Here is an 18,147-nt window from a genome sequence, read left to right on the forward strand (position 1 = left end):
TACATCGTTTGTGTTGCTTCTTCGTAGGTGTAGTTGAGGAAATGACGCAAACACAAAAGTATATGGATCCTCTTTTTAAAAACTCCAGTCGTGTGGGACTGATTTATTTGGTCACTGAAAAACGTTATCTAGATAATTTTGAACGCTTTTCCATTCTGTTAATTTACGAAATGTATCTAAATATTGCTAAAACTTAAATATTTGTATCGTTTATAAACACTTCAGTTAAAAGCTGACATTTTAAATACAGTAAAAATATTCAGCTATCTATTACCTGCTGACTTAAGGTAATATCTGTAATATCAATATATTTCATGTAAGATCGCCATTTTGGAAATGAATCTCTGGACGCGCCAGGAAAAACATTCTTGAAGAATTATTCTGTTGTAATTGTCTAAATGAGACCCAGTCAGCAAATTAATTATACACATCAATAATATGGGCTGTAAATGATTTTCCTGACACTGAAAAAGTATAATGAAGTGGAATTTACTTTTATGGCAGTAGAAATTACTTTTGTACAACAGTGAAAATTACTTGTTCGTGTTCCTGAAAAATTCTTCTTTTGTGATCCTGAAAATACTGTTATTAATCCTTTACGGCGATGGCAAAACCCAAACAATGTGATTTTCAGGTCTGTGAGTAAACTTGCCAAATATTAAAACTAAACTGTTCATTACCAAGAAAACAAATAAGAAACTAATGAATAATTTGCACGGCAAAGTTTAGTATGACTTTTCACAGCATTCTTATAACTTAGAGATGCATACATTGAGATGCATACATTGTGTTATAAATAATCTATATTTTAAATCTTCAGGTTCTTGTTTTTTTTTTTTTAAATAAGACAATGTTGTCCATACCTTAAATTCAGAACGTTCATGTCCATAGAAAGCCTTAAAATAGATAATTATGGATAATCGCAGCCCTGAAAACCAGAATTTTCAGGGTCAATATGGCAGAAATTCACCAGTCTCAATGCCAGGTAAAGTATGACTTTAATTGGCTCGAATGCATATTTATCTATGACTTTTTCACAGCTTTTAAAAACATATGGATGCATGACTATTTTAATATTAATCAAATTAATTGCTGATAATGTATATAGTACTCGATGCAAGTAGAACCTTTCGGAATTGGGAATGGACAGCCTGCTTTAAATTCTGAAAATTCTAAAATGATTTGTCTGAATGAGATTTTTTCAAAGTTCTTAGGAGATCCTATTTTCTATTTTATTTTGTCACGGTCTTTGTTTTGATTATTCAACTATTTCGTGAGGCAATTTATAGTAACTTCAAAAATGACATTCGATAAAACATACATTAAAACAGCAGTAACACATATAACGATACGAAGGAATATGTAAAACGGCATTTAATAAGTTGTTAAAAATGTAGCAGGGGGAAAGATATGTTCAGGGGAAAACAAGCAATGTGCAGTATCTTTCCATCACAGATCATTAAGTACCATACATACAAACACACGCACCCTCACACAAGCACCCTCACACACACACACACACACACACACACACACACACACACACACACACACACACACACACACACACACACACACACACACACACACACACACAAAGGTACCTGAATCGATATTTGTATGTAGTTTTCGTTGTCCACCGATTAACCAAACTTGATGAAAACATTAAGATAATTAAAATATTTCTTTTCTGAAAGGAAAAGATCGTACAGGTATACCTCTTTTAAATTCATTTTAATGCCAACAATATCTTTTATATGTACAAAGCATGTTCTACAATCTATATCGGACACTCGTATATACGGGAAGTCATACCAAAGTCGTTATTTAATTGTGGCAATGATTCAGGCAAAATTAAGTTGAAATCTACCCATGACTTCAAGAACTAAAGAAAACTACCTATGCAACCAGAAAATGTTGATATAGTTGACGCTATTAACCGTCAAAAAATGTGTTCCACGAGCGAAATTTCTCCAAAACGTGATATAAACGTGTTTTCAACTTAAAAGTATAACTTTAGATCACAAAGTATCTAAAAACACAAAAGCACAAGATATGATGTTGGAATTCATTAGATATTGAGTCATGTCCCACTTCCGGTCAGAATATCAGAGGAGTACATCTTTAATTATTCAAAAGCAGCTACCTGATTGACTTTTGTTTTTGTGTAGTTGAGCGATTGTCTAGGACATACATCCTCTGTGTGATGAAAGATGGGTTTGGAATCTGTATGATTTGCCATCGGAACTATGGCAATACTCAGGTTAAACCAAAGGGCATAGAGATGAAAACACCCAATGAAAGACAATTGTGACAGGCGCCATATCCTGAAATCAAAATGAATTGTTGATATATCTTAAAGCCAAAGATAACGTAGGTCAGATCTCTGTGCACGATTAGTTTTTTGTTTCGTTAAACCCAGTCCATCCGAAATATTACAGACAAGGTTAACAAACAAGATTAATGCGAGGCGAATATATTCTGTAAAAGGGAAAACACTTATATACCTTATTACTTAAAACTAAGCTGAAGATATGTTGGTTACACAGAAATAACCCGGCAAGTCTTATGTGGACATTTAAGATAGTGTTATCAGTGTTAAGTGGAAAGCACTAGTGTGCTGATATATCAGCAACCTTTATCAATTCTCCGTTAGGCGCAGGGACATAAGCAAACACAGGTAAATTAAACATAACCGTTTGTACTGTTTCATGATTTTCAAAATGATAGACAGAATTATATAACTCTCTGCAATATAGAGGAAACGTTAAGTTTTCATGTTGGTTCGAACAAGCGAACGTTAGGCTTAAGGAGTACTCTACGTACTGGAGACCTATATTCCATTATTCTACTTTCTGCATCTCCTGTTGACCTGATATAATAGAACTTGTATATTTTTATTAATTGTATGACAACTTACAAAACTATTGGTTGTCCGGCATTATGATAGATTTAACATGTTTATAACAAAATAGAGCATGCATGAATGTAATTAAAAAAGTGATACATACCTTTGTGTACATGGATTTTATCTTTATCGTATCCGTTTGTTGCTGACAATCCAGTAAACTGTCTCTCTCGCTTACTCTATTGATGTAACGCATAGCTGTCCGACCGGTTAAATATTATTAAAGACACAAAAACTGTCACATACTTTCAAATTCGTAAATACGTAACATATTTAAATTACAATTCACATGTGCAAGATCGAATTGTTATTTAATAGATATTACCAACATCGTAATTTGCAACATATGTCCTCCATTATCTATGTACCAAAATAGCACCTGTTATGTATGTCAGGAGCAATCACTAGTACAACGATGATAAGCTCATCAAAATGTTAATGATTATGGCATGAATACATGTCATTTCAAAAGTATTTTCGATGCAAATAAATTTAACATGTAGTAAATAAACTTTGTTAACGGACGAAGTAAATATTTATGAATAGAATACATAAACTTTCCTGTAAAATACATCTCTAATTTAAAAGTTGATCATCTATGTGACATAGAATGGTAACGTATCACTATACAATATCACTTTTAGCTCTCTAATTGCACTGTAGATCAATGTAAGGGTTAACAATCATAACACATATTAGCTTTGCAGACAAATCGAGAGGTAAAAAGATAGTAAAATTTGTGCATGCGTTTTTATTATTATTATTGTTGTTATTATTCTAACAAGCTTTAGACATGCTCAACCGAAAAAAAAAAAAAAAAAATCAAGATCTTTTTATCACATGATCAATCATTCAGACAGGTATCTCAAAGAAAACCACCAAGCTGTTTTAAGGGAGAGTATATGGTTGTACAAATAAAGTCAAATTTTCATCTTAATTGTCAAATCACCAAAATGCAACAATTTGTATTTTTGCAGCGGAACACTTATCCGGCTTCATTCTAGATATGATATCCAACAAAATGGAATGTAAATATGTTATTCCCTTAAATAACGCCCTATCAATACGAATAAGTAGATATCGATGGTTTTAAATCTTTGACTTCGGGTTAAAAGAAATGTTGGTCGGGCATTTGTTATTTCAATAATATGAACCAGTTGAAAAAGTATGTAACCCAGACATACAGAAATCCGAACAAAGTGACGTACAGATTTAATAGAGAATGATAGAAGAGTTAAATAAGAAAAAATATCAACTTCTTTTTTCTTCTTTAATTACAATCATCGTAACAAAAAATGACAAATAAATTTGAGAGGGTAGGGTATTATGACATTATAAAATATCGACCAAATTTCTTCATGTTTACTAGCTAAATTATTTATAGACATTCATAATTTGATTGTATTCTGATTTTTTTCTTTTTCTTTATCGACGATCGTTTCATTTGCAGACCTGTTCCACGGTTGTTCTGTTGCTTTGCCAAATATGAGATAGGTGATGAGTCCAAGCAAATAGAAAACCATGGATATGTAAAACACTATCTCCCATCTCGCCATGGTTTCCTGTAAAAAACATCATGATCTGGGTTCTTATTAACCTTACTGTAATGTGTATTATCAATTTACAATGTTTGCGTTTTAATATCTATATCTAAGGGCAAGATTGTGATCATAAATAGAGAATGTTAGAAACTAAGAATGCTTGAATAATATAGAATCAAACACAAGTCAATAATTATACTAATAGTTGTGTATGGCTTTACTTATATATATCTATATATATGCGCGTGTGTAATAAATCAGTTATTTGTTATTTCAGCGATATCCGAATTGTATGACATATGAACACAATTAACAAAAGATCACTATGTATACTTACCATTGTATCTAAAATATGGTATAAATCATCAACATCGTTGAAGCGGAAAGTGGAATACAAAATAGCCTATTTTTCATGAGATTTGCGCGTGACCCCAGTTCTTTTTTATAAATATAAAAATAGTGTATATCGTATTGAGATCATTTTCATTCCATCGCACATTCGAGTATTTTCGTGTATATCACACCGGTATATTTAGTTTTGATTACAACTTTTACACGTTCACCTAACAGTGTAATAAAGATCGAATACGAACCTGATTATTCGTAATAAGGCCAACAGCGTAAGGTGCTATTATCCCTGGAGTATTTCCAAATAAATTAGAGATTCCAGATAATGTACCTGCAGATACAAAACGAGTACGTAACGTTAAAACGCACGATGGATCAGAATTTAAAAATTATTTCATACTTACTGTACCTTCAAAATTAAAAAGTGAGGCTGATTTTTATGTTAATCATTTGCTTCATCCATGTCTATAAATTCATAACCTAATCTGTTTGATTATTGAAACCTTTCCGGACGTAACTCTGTATGATTTCAAGTTTATTGTCACGATTCAATCTTGAAGTATTGTATTCCAGAAAACATGAATATATTTCCTTCCGCGATATAAAGTAAAGTACTGTTATTATTATCGGTGGTTTCATTGTTGTTTACCTTGTTCTCACTTGGGAACGTAACATTATTTATCTGGATTGGACAAGATTTACATGGCATTTGTCTTCGATGAAGCAGAAATCGCTTACCTTACACTTGGTTTTATTCTCCTTGTTCATTAGCTTGCACGTAAACCTGTTTTGTGTTTTTATTTTGCCCTAGTTTCATCGAATTTGAATTGTTTTGACAAATTAACATTTTCTTGTCAAATTTGAATGCTTACAAATTTCACTTGGATTCTTTGTCATTCTGCCGAACCTTTTTTCAATCCTTAGTCGTCTTGTAGGTTTCAATAACTAATGCGCTTAACATTAGTGATGTGTCGTAGGAAGACAAAATAGCTGCGTGATGCAATTTCATTAATTATTGTACCCGACAATAACAAATAATAAAATTGCATTGAAAAATGTTATACATGGTGCCCTATGTTCGCTTATGGGTGACATTAAATGACTTGACATTGATGTCGAGGAATGCATATTGAGTATTCCAGCTAGGCCCTTAGCATCACTGAAGAGTCCTACAAGGACTATTCAGCTGTATCAGTTTAATTCATTGTTTGATTTTACTGTATCTAACTCTGAACATTAATTAAAACGAATTATTCACTTATTCTGTTGTAAACGGTTCAGCAACCCTAATTGATTTGAAGATCGAGAATAAAAGCGAAGCTAAATCGTCTTTCTACTCAAAATTATAAAAGGAAACGTTAAACAGGAATGTAGTAAATGAAGGATATATTGCAGATAACTCTGAGGTCTAATAACTAATCAAAAGACTTCATTCTGAATTTTACTTCCCAAATGAGAAATATGATGCGTGTTCCATTTCAAACGTCAGTAGATATTCGGTAGGTGCTAAAATGAAAATCAATAGATTCTAACATCTGCTTGAAATTATACAACTTTTTTTCTTACGTCACCAAATGATATACATGTAGATAGCGATATGCGAAATATGCCATTAAACTGGAAATAATATTACGAGTCAGTTTAGAAGTATGATTATATCTGAGTATTCAATCACCTGCGTAGTTATGGCCGATGTCATATATGTTAGATCCCAGGCCTGTCCACGAAACTCCCAGCATTCCGTTTCCTACAACAATTAGCATCACTACTACCACATGGTTACAGCCGGCCAGAGTGATGAATGGAAGTAATGCTGCTGCTGATGCAAGTCCTGAAATACATTACTGAAGAGGGTAAATATACGACTGTCGCCTACCGTTTCTGCATGTATACTCCCATTGTATTTATCAAAGTGACTATAAGGCTAATCCGGACCTTGGTTTAGTCTGTCTGGCCTAGATTTACATTGCGAGTGTTGTCGATGAGGCAGAGGAAACTTACTCTTCCGGAACGCCTGATCTTATTATTCTTGTAGTTTTTTCAGCAGTTTCCATGCAAATCATCTTTTGTTCATAATTTGCCCTACTTTGATGAATAAGATGTTGGATTATGATTTTGTTGATATGTTGGTATTATTGTCTATATAATTACGCGTAAATGAAGTCGCTTTCATCACCAAATGCTAAGGTAATGAACGTCAAATACATTGTGAACATTTTGATATTTACTGTATAAGAATACCTTTGTTTTTATTTTGGTTTGGATGGGGGACACGGGTGGGTTTTATATACGATCATGCTTCTGTTTAGCCTTCATTATTGCCAATGGGAACTATTTTAATTGCATGTGATATAACTTAGACATTAGTTGTGTTTGATGATCGTTTCTGTGTGGCAAATTATGTCCTCATTTTAGAACATGACACTACTTCAATGGACCAAGATTTTAAGTTAGATTTGGCTAATAAAGCAGAATTTTCAGTATATTGCCTTTGTTCCATTAAAAAAATATCCGTTTAATTATTTCTTGCATGTTTTCCCCTCATTAAATTGACTTCAATCTTGATTTAAGATTAGGTAATATTTGTTAATGTTGATATATTTTGTAATTTCAACCAAATTTAACCTTTTTTACCGACGCGTATATAAATACTTGATATTGTTAAAAGTTTCAATTTCTTACATAATGTAAAGGATTTTTTTTCAAAATATTTTACATACCAATCACAGTGGTCAGTTTGCGGACAACTACTGTTGACAAGTACTGTCTTTGACGTATGAAGTCAGACATCCAGCTAGTGAGAAGTCCGAGAATAAGATTGATGAGGTCTGGGAGAGCCACCAACAGTCCATCCTGTACAATATAGCAACAGTACTGGAGACATTAAAAGTGTAATCATAACGCTAATTGTACATAAATTGTTGAGAAACAAATAATGTTTAAATTCCGAAGGAGGATTACTGCAAAATTGAATTCAGCGGATATGCAATGTCGCTATAAATCTACATATTTCGCTAATTCTGTCTGGTAATAAAAGGAATATACCATTCTTATCAAAGACAAATATAACTAGGGAAACTGTCCCTTCTCTCAATTCACGTAATGTAATCAGCAGGTTGGATATTTTCATTGTCATACGTACCTGTGCAATATCGTAATTCTGTATTTTGTTCATGTAAGTAGGGACTGAGGTCAACGTGACGTAATATCCCCATGACGTGGTGAAATTTAAGACAACTATGGACCATACCGCTGGTGATGTCAGTATAGCTTTCCATGGGACATTATAAACCTGACAGCAACGAAATACACATATTATTAACTGGTATTTATAAATATTGTATTATCATATTTTATGTATTATATTATAATTGTATTAAATCGATATTCATATTGATTGCAAAAAATGACAAACATTTATAGGACGTTTATATACAATGTAGAATGAAATGAAAGAACTGGTTGAAATATATGTCTTAACACAGACTTAAAGATTTGACTGACTTCATAACTCAACCAATTTCGTAATTGTCAATGTTTAATTGTTTCAAAAAATGATCAAGTGCAAGATTGTAAAAGAGACATGAATGAATTTCACTTTAAAAACAAATCTAGGAATAGACACAATAAAACCAAATGATGAATTAAATAACATAATACAGTTGTTCCCTGTCCTTAAGGACTCGTCATTGATACTAAGGCACTAGATTTTGAAACCTAAGATCTGAGTGAGTAATTCAAAGCTTTTCGTAGAATCTACATGCGGAGACGCTCTTTTCCTACAATTCAATAATTAATTTTATAGTATAGGTATGTGTATATATTTCTTAACCTAACGTTTTCCTAACGAATTGAAATATAACATGTAGGTTACAGCAAATCTCATTAATTATAAATTCATTGTAAGTAAAAGTTAGGAATTGTCAAGATGATCTAGAAACCCTTGATATTTATAACAATATAAAATATCGCCATGTATTAAAGTATAATGCATAACATTAAATAAATAAGGTTTCGTACATCAGATATGGTTTACCAGAATTAAGCATGTATAAAATAAATCAAAATTCGCTGGTACAAAAACATGAATAGTAACATTTAATAATAATGAATAGCGTCTTGAATTTTTGTTAGATATCAACTCGAAAAGCTGATATTCAAGAAAAAAGTTATTTGTTGAACTTTATTTGATATTTTTTTTATCCCAGATTTACATTAACTCACTCAAAAGGGTAATTGACGTCACGATGATGTAGTTAGTAGCATAACATCAAACACGGCAATATGGTTGCCGACGTCGTAATTTTATACTGCGGTTTGAAATTCTGAACGGGCGTAAAAGACAATTCATTTCAAACATGCCTTGTTGACAAATCACATGCTGAATCACATCATATTAAACAACGAATGATAAATTTATGTTCATTATACTTTGTTCGACTTTCTGCTCGCTGTAGTGACACCAGTACTGCTGTGTATATAATTCCGTTCTGCCTTGGATATGGTAGGATGACTCCCTGGGGTATCATACACAAGGAACTGCCAGAACAGGTACCAGACACAGGCGAAACCACCTGTAGGGAAATAAGAAACAACTAGCATATACACACACTGGGAACAAAGCTTACTCATCTCAAATATATTATTGAGTTTTCAAGTTGAAATCAAATTATTTTCATTTTTTACTGATGAGATGTATTGATAATGTTAAACTTCTATATACAAATTTCTCTAAACAAACGAATGTCAGTTGCACGTTTTCAGTAAAACTTGTGAGTAGTTAAAACACAATGCTTGTCTAATGGTAGATATTATTATTCATTAAGTCTACATATTCCTTTTATAAAATGAATTGAAACTTAAAAACTAGCAGCAACTTATATTCTCAAAATTTAATTGAAATTCTAAAAGAATGTTTATAACGAAATATCCCCTCACCAAATATGTAGAAACTTGAGGGCCATCCGCCGATTGCTTTCGACGTTGATAAATATCCTACTAGGGGTAGGCACACAACATTTCCCAAACTGCATCCTGAAAATCAGTGTCATGTTTATATGATTATAACGACAGATTCTTATGCTGAAATATAATAACAAATAATGATTTGTCACATAACTGGTCTATTATCCAGTGAATTCGACCATAAAATAGTTTTGTATATGTCATTTTGTCATACCTTTGCTCAAAAAGTTATAGAGATTTTTTATAATATAGACAATGACGTTGAAAATGGTCCAACAAAATAATTGCTTCCCTTGCTTTTTTCCTAAATATTTTTACTTTAAGATTGCTAAAATGTTACTTTTGTGACTTATGTGAGCAAAATTAGTATCAAGAGCCCCCCCAATTAAATAAATACAAAAAAATCGATGATTTGATGACAGACGGTTGAAAACGGATGAATGTGAAAGCTTTCTGACATATTTCAGCGCATTTATACGTTAAATTTCATAAAGTTGTATTCTATCGTTAAATGTTTTATATTGTTGTAAGAGACAGATTCAATGCTAAGATGAGTGTGTTTTTACTACTGAGTTGCTTATTTTGTTGATATGTCATTATTATTTCCACAAATAATAGATTGTATCTGATGCCACGCTTCCCATGATGTAAATCATAAGATAAAGTGATAAATACGAAACAAGATTTTAAGACATGCATTTGATAAAAACTTCGGGATCGTTTCATTTGTCGTTATCATTAATTTTGCATAAACAAAATAGTTTTGGTGTCATTTGGTAGAACTATATTTGTATGCCGGTGTCATCGATGAAGTTGTAATCGCTTCCCTTCTGTCTCTACTGTTTGTAATTTTTATTTTCATAACTTTCTAAGGCTCCTCAGACTATATTTCTCTCTGTTTAGAATTAGAAAAAAACTTCATAACTCAAATACTAGGATAAAATACGAGGGAAAAAAATCATGGATACCTCTGTTCCAAAAGGGTAAGCGTATTCCGCCCAATCGTACACGCTCGTATGGGTTAATCAAAGTACGCAATGCCACGTTTCTTAAATTGATATCAACTTTTTATTTCTGATTCGATCTATTGTGGTCATGTTTATGTTTTTTTTTTCTTTTTTTTTTATCAATATATGTATCCGAGATATTCTTTCCCTTCTGTTTATGTTTACATCATAACGGGGGTTATCAAGGGTGTCCCAATGTTAATGTCAGGAAACAGTTGTATATGTGTGTATTTATCGTTATCATTATATCTAGGTCAGAGTAACCGACTAAAATGTTTGCCAAAGGATAGGGATACATACAACAGCGATAAAAGATTTGTTTGATAGAGTAACAGGAAGGTTGGATTTAACAAACCCTAACACCATTAATGAAGGGATAATAGTCGCTGCTGTTGGTTTTGGACAAAGATGCTGATGTCAGATAATTTTGAATATGAATGTCCGGAACTTTTCGAAACTTGATCAGCAAAAGGAAGCTACTGAGAAAGCAAAATGAAAATTCTATGCACTCTGATTTATATTTTGTTTACCTTACCCACAATTACTTATAAATATTGATATTTTATAGTTTTTGTGACAATTGTAATATATATTGAGCATCAACCAAGTCCAAAACAATATCGAGCAATCAACCTAAATTTCTCTAGAGAAGACAAATGTAATGAAATTGTCACTCTGTTGCCGACATCTGGCACAACAATCGCGATATTTGTAACGTTCCTTAGAACAACAAAGGTTGTAGACACAGATATGTTACTGTCGTAAAATTGGAAATGAATAATGGAAAAAGCCCAGTATTTTTTACCTTGTATTATACATATTAATGTAAGGTAGTGTAAATAGGTTGAATTGATTTAATTAATGTAATACATTTCCCGAAATTACTGCCATGCCAAATACCAATAATAATGTACACAAAATCCATTATATGGATGACTTTGTATAACAAGAGAGAAAACTAAATGAGAAGGTTTCGCTATTTACAATTTATTCTCTTCAGCTTTTATTTACCTGTAAAGATAAATGTTGGAATTATCGTCCTTTCCATTTCTGGTACCCAATGTCCTAGCATAGTGGCCAGTGCTGGGAAAGTCAAACCCTTGTTAAACGAATGATAGTCACTTTCAAGTTAACATGCCGATAAATTTCAAACGTTAACAAGTAACATGTATTGTATTTTATATCGAAACAACAGTTATGAAAGTTATACGTGCAGGAAACAAAAAGTTGGAATACCACAGAAAATTCAGAGAAGTGAAGACAATCAAATTCGACTTCAACAAATATTAGGACAAAAAGGTTAACAAAGAAAGACTTGTATGGAGAATCGAGGAAAAGTGATAGAGCGTTCCGGCGGAGCATGCGTCTTTTGCGTCGTCGCAATCAAAACACGTGATGTCACGTTCCCAATGGGAACAAAGTATAAAATGATGCAACCAACATGTAAACTAACGTCCATTTTCATATTGCACAAAGAAACAGAAATTTTCTCAATGCGGTCACTATGACTACCTGAAAACTTCCACATTATCTAATTCAAATTCAACATAACATCGGTGTAAATACATACCTCAGCTAGTCCCTCTAAAACTCTTGTAACGATAAGTGCGTCTGCACCAAGCTTAGTTACCAAAGGGGTGAAGATGGTTAGAATCCCTGGAATGAGGACACTGAGACCAAAAAGTTGTTTCCCGCCAAATTTACCTGCTAGCCAACCCCCAGGTATCTGTGTAGCGACATATCCATAGAAAAATGAGCTTAATATAAACCCCTGTGTGGCTTCGTCCCAATCAAACTCAACAGCCTTAAATATAAAGATGACACCAATATATTGTTTATGGTAAGATGGTATTGTCACGGTTAATCTATTCAAAGATTTTATTTATAAAACAATCCTCAGACAATTCATTGAACAAAACGTTAATGTTTTGACTCGAGCTGATATTAATGTATTTCATATTCACTATATGATGATCAATATGATATAATAAATAACATGTCACAAATTTTACAGTGCAGATATCTTATTTTGTACGAAGTATGATATTTGGTCATATTCAGTTACTGATTTATGAACTGATATCTCGATGTCTGAAGCATATCGAAATATAATGCAGATCTTAATTTATAAACCTAGAGTTCTCTACTTTTAAAGTATACATCTCACCTGATTCACAATTTTGGATTGATTCATCTTCGGACATCCCGTTGTCAGATTTGAATTTGTTTGAGTATCTGTGTGGTTTGCCATTGCAACCATAGCAACACTAAGATTGAATCGCATCGCGTACGAGTTAAAACATCCGAAAAATGCAAGGATGCTAAGGGTGTGTCTGGCTCCATATCCTGGTAAAAAACAAAATACAAATATCAATAAATGGTTATATCATGATTACAAATGAGTAATTTCCCTTCTTTGAATTCTGTGTACCAGAGTTGAAAAATCATGAGATTTCAGGGGGAAATGAAGGAAATTGGCAGTTGAATATATTTTTGAAAGTAGAAAGAGCAAATATCTAAACTTTTACAACTTTTTCAAAATAAAAGATTTCCTCAAAACTGTAAGACGGTTACGATGATTAGACTATTCCGAACAGCCTATAAGAAAAACAAAGAGGATATGATAACTTTGAGAGATTGCTTCCATGCGTACCTGTTTACAGAGTAGCTCAATTGACAATTCTATTTTAAAAGAGCCTCTGATAATGACACAATCGTTATCACACAACACACATCTTTTATACTGAACTGCAAGTTGAAATTTACTGTGATTTGTGAAGTATTCGCTGATGGCAGTTTGAACACGGAAGGAGATAGGAGAGTCAGGATTCTACAACGCTGATAAGGAAAAAACTCACTACCATTTCACCTAAAGCCGATAAAACATGACAAATATGTAAGACGGATATTTTAACACAAATATATACAAGTTGCTCTTTGGTTCTTTATATTATAACGCTATGTATCTATTTTCTTTTCTTATATCTGCATTTACCTGTTTTAAAAATTGTGTTTTATGAATGAGTTTAAATTTATTATAGTCTATCTTTCCATATAAAGTACAGCATGTATTGATTTTCTGATTCTTTTTCTTGTATTTCTATAACTATAACTATAAATGCATAAGCCCTGTACTAAAACGATAACTGGTGAGTAATGGAAGACTGTATCAAAATACACACTATTGAATAGCGCCTTTGAATACAACTTCAGATTTAAATACAGTATAGCTTAACAATTAATTATAATAACAGCTGTTTCGTCCTCTTTGGACTCGTCTGTATTGTTAAGGGCCAAATTTTTTAACCTCAGGTACGATTAAAAAAAAACTTCAATGTGAAGGAAAGAATGTCAAAATCTATATAGATGAAGAGTTGCACTAGCATTATAAGTCAATAATTTCACGATTTAGGGACGAAGCTAAGTGACTTTAACTATAAACATGCATATGTTTATATGCAGTTTGTCGAGTCACCGATCATATCATTTCGAGACACAAGTTTACCGCTACTGAAACAATTAACTAATCAAGAAGTTTTTAATGGGAGTGAACTTTTGGGAATTTGTTAACGAAGAACAGCACCCGGTGTTCACGAGTGAAACATAATGTGAATGATATATTTTTGCGTCATTATATTTAATTAGAATATGTAATAAATCGTTAAGACTGATTCATCAATTTAATAGTTTGTCACTAATTAAGTTTTACTACTAGTTTACATCATTATAAACGTACGACAGTTGATAATAAACAAGTTGACAATTCAGACTATGGTATTACTTCATGATATAAACCTCTAACATTCATAGATAAATTATTATCTATATCAGATAGAAAGAATGCGTTCAAGGGCAAATAGTGCAAACATTGTCAGCTTTGTTGCATTTTGTTTTATTTATACTTTAAAATCCATGCTGGTCAGGAGTTTTACATTATTCAGAATAATCTTAAAAACTCAACCATTAATTAGAAAAATACTCTTTCAGATATACAGATTTTCCTGTGAAAATGATGCCTTTTAACAACAGACATATATTTTTGTTATAATTATAATCATTTATGTTATAACATACCTTTATGTGGAGGGACATGTTTTTGAGTCTGGACGTACGGTTCATTTTCTGATGCTCCATATTGAAGAAGCCTTCTCGTTTCGTCGTCGTCCACATTTATAGACATGTTGGTCGATATTGGTCATCATCTGACTTCTATATCTGTGCCTCGACACCAGCTGATCAACCGCACGTGACTGCAATTCAGTCTAAATAAATATACATTGGAGCCTTGAATTGCATTGTTTATGTTCTGTTAAAAATCGTACGACCTCCCAATAGCGAAGGTCATATGAATACCTAAAGAAAATCATGTGCACGGGATTCAATACAACATATATACTTCAACTGACAATTGGGCTACATATATAAGACAGTGTAAAAATAAATAAACTGTAAACTGTTATAACTTCAAGTACAGTTCAACCGCGTTATATCGAACTCATGTCACTCGACGACCCTGTTAAATTCGAAGTACTTCAATGGCCCAAGCCAAATTCCTCGCTTAGCTTTCGAACTCTCTAAACTCAAATACTAGGTTTTCCTACGGTCTCGCTGAGATAATGAAACTTGACTGTATATAACTTAATTACAATATTATGTAATATGGTGTTCAATTGTTATAGTATGACAGAACTCTAAAATTGGTTTTTCGTTGTAGTACTACATACTTTATTTATTTTAAAAAGAAAACGGAATGTATAATTAATTGACAACTATTAAAGATAGTAAATTTTCTAGCATTTAACACGATACAAAATCGGCCGTTAATCCCAATCAAGTATGAAAATGTTATAAATATAAACTTAATTTATTTTACAACAATTGCGAAACAAGTTATATCAACTTGTACTAATCACTCAGATGTAAGAGCGAGGGGTCTTATTGTGGGAGGAAACAGGAGTACCCGGAAAAAAACCCACGTGGTCGGGCAGGTGACCCCTTACCTTTTCACGTCCGTTCCGGGGATCGAACCCCGGTCGGCTAGGTGAAAGGCGAGATGAAAGTCTTCTATTGTACTCGAATCTTCCTGGAGTTGCTTTAGTCCTTCTGTTCTATTCTGGTACTATCATTGATTACCACGACAGTTCCCCTACAATATTGTTCTATTGTTCTCCATTTCTCTAGCATTCCGAGCCACACCTAACAAAACGATAGTATGCTTTTCTTCTAACTCTCCGTTTATTAATGTATTGATAATCACGTTATTTATTCTTATCCCTTCATAGTTCTGCACAGACACTTGAGCGAGTGTTATTGACTGATCTCTATCAACATGCCTGAAGTTTGTCCCATAAAATATGTTCTTCGTTCCGATACTAGTCAGGTTCCTGTGTACATACAAACCTTAGTTCAATCAACTTTCCCTCTTTCCAACCTATCCAGCAGAAATAGTCTTCCCACAACATGATAAAGAGGTTCCTAACTGTATCATATATGAATAAAATAATTATCAACACATATATATAATACGTTGAATTCCGTTACGCCCATTAAAACCTCCAGTGGTTTTGCAACTTGAAAATTTATATATATTGCTTTTAACCATCAGTCGTGTTGGATGGAATAGGTTGTTCATAGATAAGCACAGCGATATTTGAAAAGTGGTGACCTATTCTTTCATAATTATATATCATATGTATTTACAGTCTAAAAATCTTTCATAAATTTATCCTTTAAATTTATTTTTAATAAGCTTTTTTCCAAAATAAACTTAAGTTTATTTTAAAATATTAAGACACATTAAATACATTTGAGTTGTTTCCCTTTTAAAGGAAATGCTTATAAACAAGGTAGCCTGTGTCTGATTAATATGAGGGATGCCATCCATGAAGCAAAAAGAGATTTCATGAGTCGTCATGAAAATCTTTCTTTTGTTCATATTTTGCCTTAGTTTTATTGAATTTGAGTTTGGCTTATAATTTGGTTGATATGTTGGTAATTTCTTAAATTTTGTTGCAAACCTGGGTTGCATATACATCAGTCAATAGTCAAACTCACAAGAAAATGAGCAATGTTTGCTGATATCCTTAACAGGAGTAGTGACTTAGAAAAAGTAAGATTACTTTTCGGCTGGTAATTAGGCTTTTCACAATTATCTCCCTTTTCGGTTATTCCAGGTGTTGATTTTTGTATGTTTGTTTTCTTTATAATTGCTGTTAAATGACATGGTCTCAGGTTAAGGTAATTTGGATTGGCTAAGTAAATGACTGTATACTAATTTGTCATGGTAATCTCACTGGAATTACTTAAACAAGTAAGAAATGTTGAAAAATTAACAGAAAAATGATAATTACATTAGTCCGTGTGATTAACCTAAACGTATGGTTTGTGCGACTTCTTAACATTCGGTAGAAAATATGACTAAACAATTAGTTAACATCGCAATTCTTTTAACAAACACACAGATTATAGGCCTAGGTATACTGTTATATTCAATATCCCAAAAGTGATAAGCAGCATGTACGTTTATGTCAAATTTAAGTACATTCAAGTTCTCAGTGGGATTCCTTTCGCATTGAAAATATGTTCACTATGATTATAGGCCTAGGTATACTGTTATATTCAATATCCCAAAAGTGATAAGCAGCATGTACGTTTATGTCAAATTTAAGTACATTCAAGTTCTCAGTGGGATTCCTTTCGCATTGAAAATATGTTCACTATGATTTTCGTAAGTGTTATATTTAAACATATGAATAACGGTTAAGAAAAGCGATTTTATCTGTTGTAATGAAAAATCAATATTTATAGCGGAACATTTGGTAAACAAATACTGAACAGGAGTTCAGATAGTCTGAAATTTCAATAAATGTTGCAGAATACATGGAATGAATCTCTTATAATAAAACAAGAATTTGGGTAGGGAACGAAATACAAAAGTGGCTCTTTAGACATTTGTCTTGTTTCGCCCAACCCAAAATTCAGCTTATATCTTAAGACACTGACCATGTGTTCTCGACATTGCTGTTCCAATCATAGATGTCCAATACTTCTTAGCGTCCGACATGGACTTTCAGTTAAAGTTTACACTCTATTTCCAAATAAATGAATAGTATTTCTTAAACTTACATGTTAGAAGTTTTTGACATGTTACACCCTCTCTCCCAAAAGAATTTGTTTTGCGTGTTTACCATATAGAGTTCATGGCTAAGCATCCGCATTCAAATTTCATTTCAGATTTTTGAAACATACTGTGATGAAAACTGAATTTGTATGCTAAGCTATTAATGTCTGTATCCTAATGTAATGTTTGATTCCATTGTGTTACAGACATGTTGGATGAATAACGGTTCTATATAATATGATTAGGATCGAATATAAT

At 32.5% G+C, this 18,147-nt stretch overlaps 1 protein-coding gene across 1 annotated transcript; it reads right to left on the bottom strand.

Moving 5' to 3' along the window:
* Positions 1-4,296: 4,296 nt before the first annotated feature.
* LOC132544844 (sialin-like) lies at positions 4,297-14,949 on the bottom strand. Its single transcript, XM_060208494.1, has 11 exons — positions 14,844-14,949; positions 12,937-13,115; positions 12,340-12,573; positions 11,781-11,868; positions 9,736-9,831; positions 9,229-9,371; positions 7,940-8,089; positions 7,518-7,650; positions 6,473-6,628; positions 5,043-5,128; positions 4,297-4,470 (listed from the first exon to the last, which is right to left on the bottom strand). The coding sequence occupies exons 1-11, from the start codon at positions 14,947-14,949 to the stop codon at positions 4,297-4,299; spliced, it is 1,545 nt and encodes a 514-aa protein (XP_060064477.1).
* Positions 14,950-18,147: the final 3,198 nt, after the last annotated feature.

This window comes from Ylistrum balloti, unplaced genomic scaffold, assembly GCF_031769215.1.
Source record: "Ylistrum balloti isolate Yb309-2 unplaced genomic scaffold, AGI_CSIRO_Ybal_v1 Utg369810, whole genome shotgun sequence".
Classification (NCBI taxonomy): domain Eukaryota; kingdom Metazoa; phylum Mollusca; class Bivalvia; order Pectinida; family Pectinidae; genus Ylistrum; species Ylistrum balloti.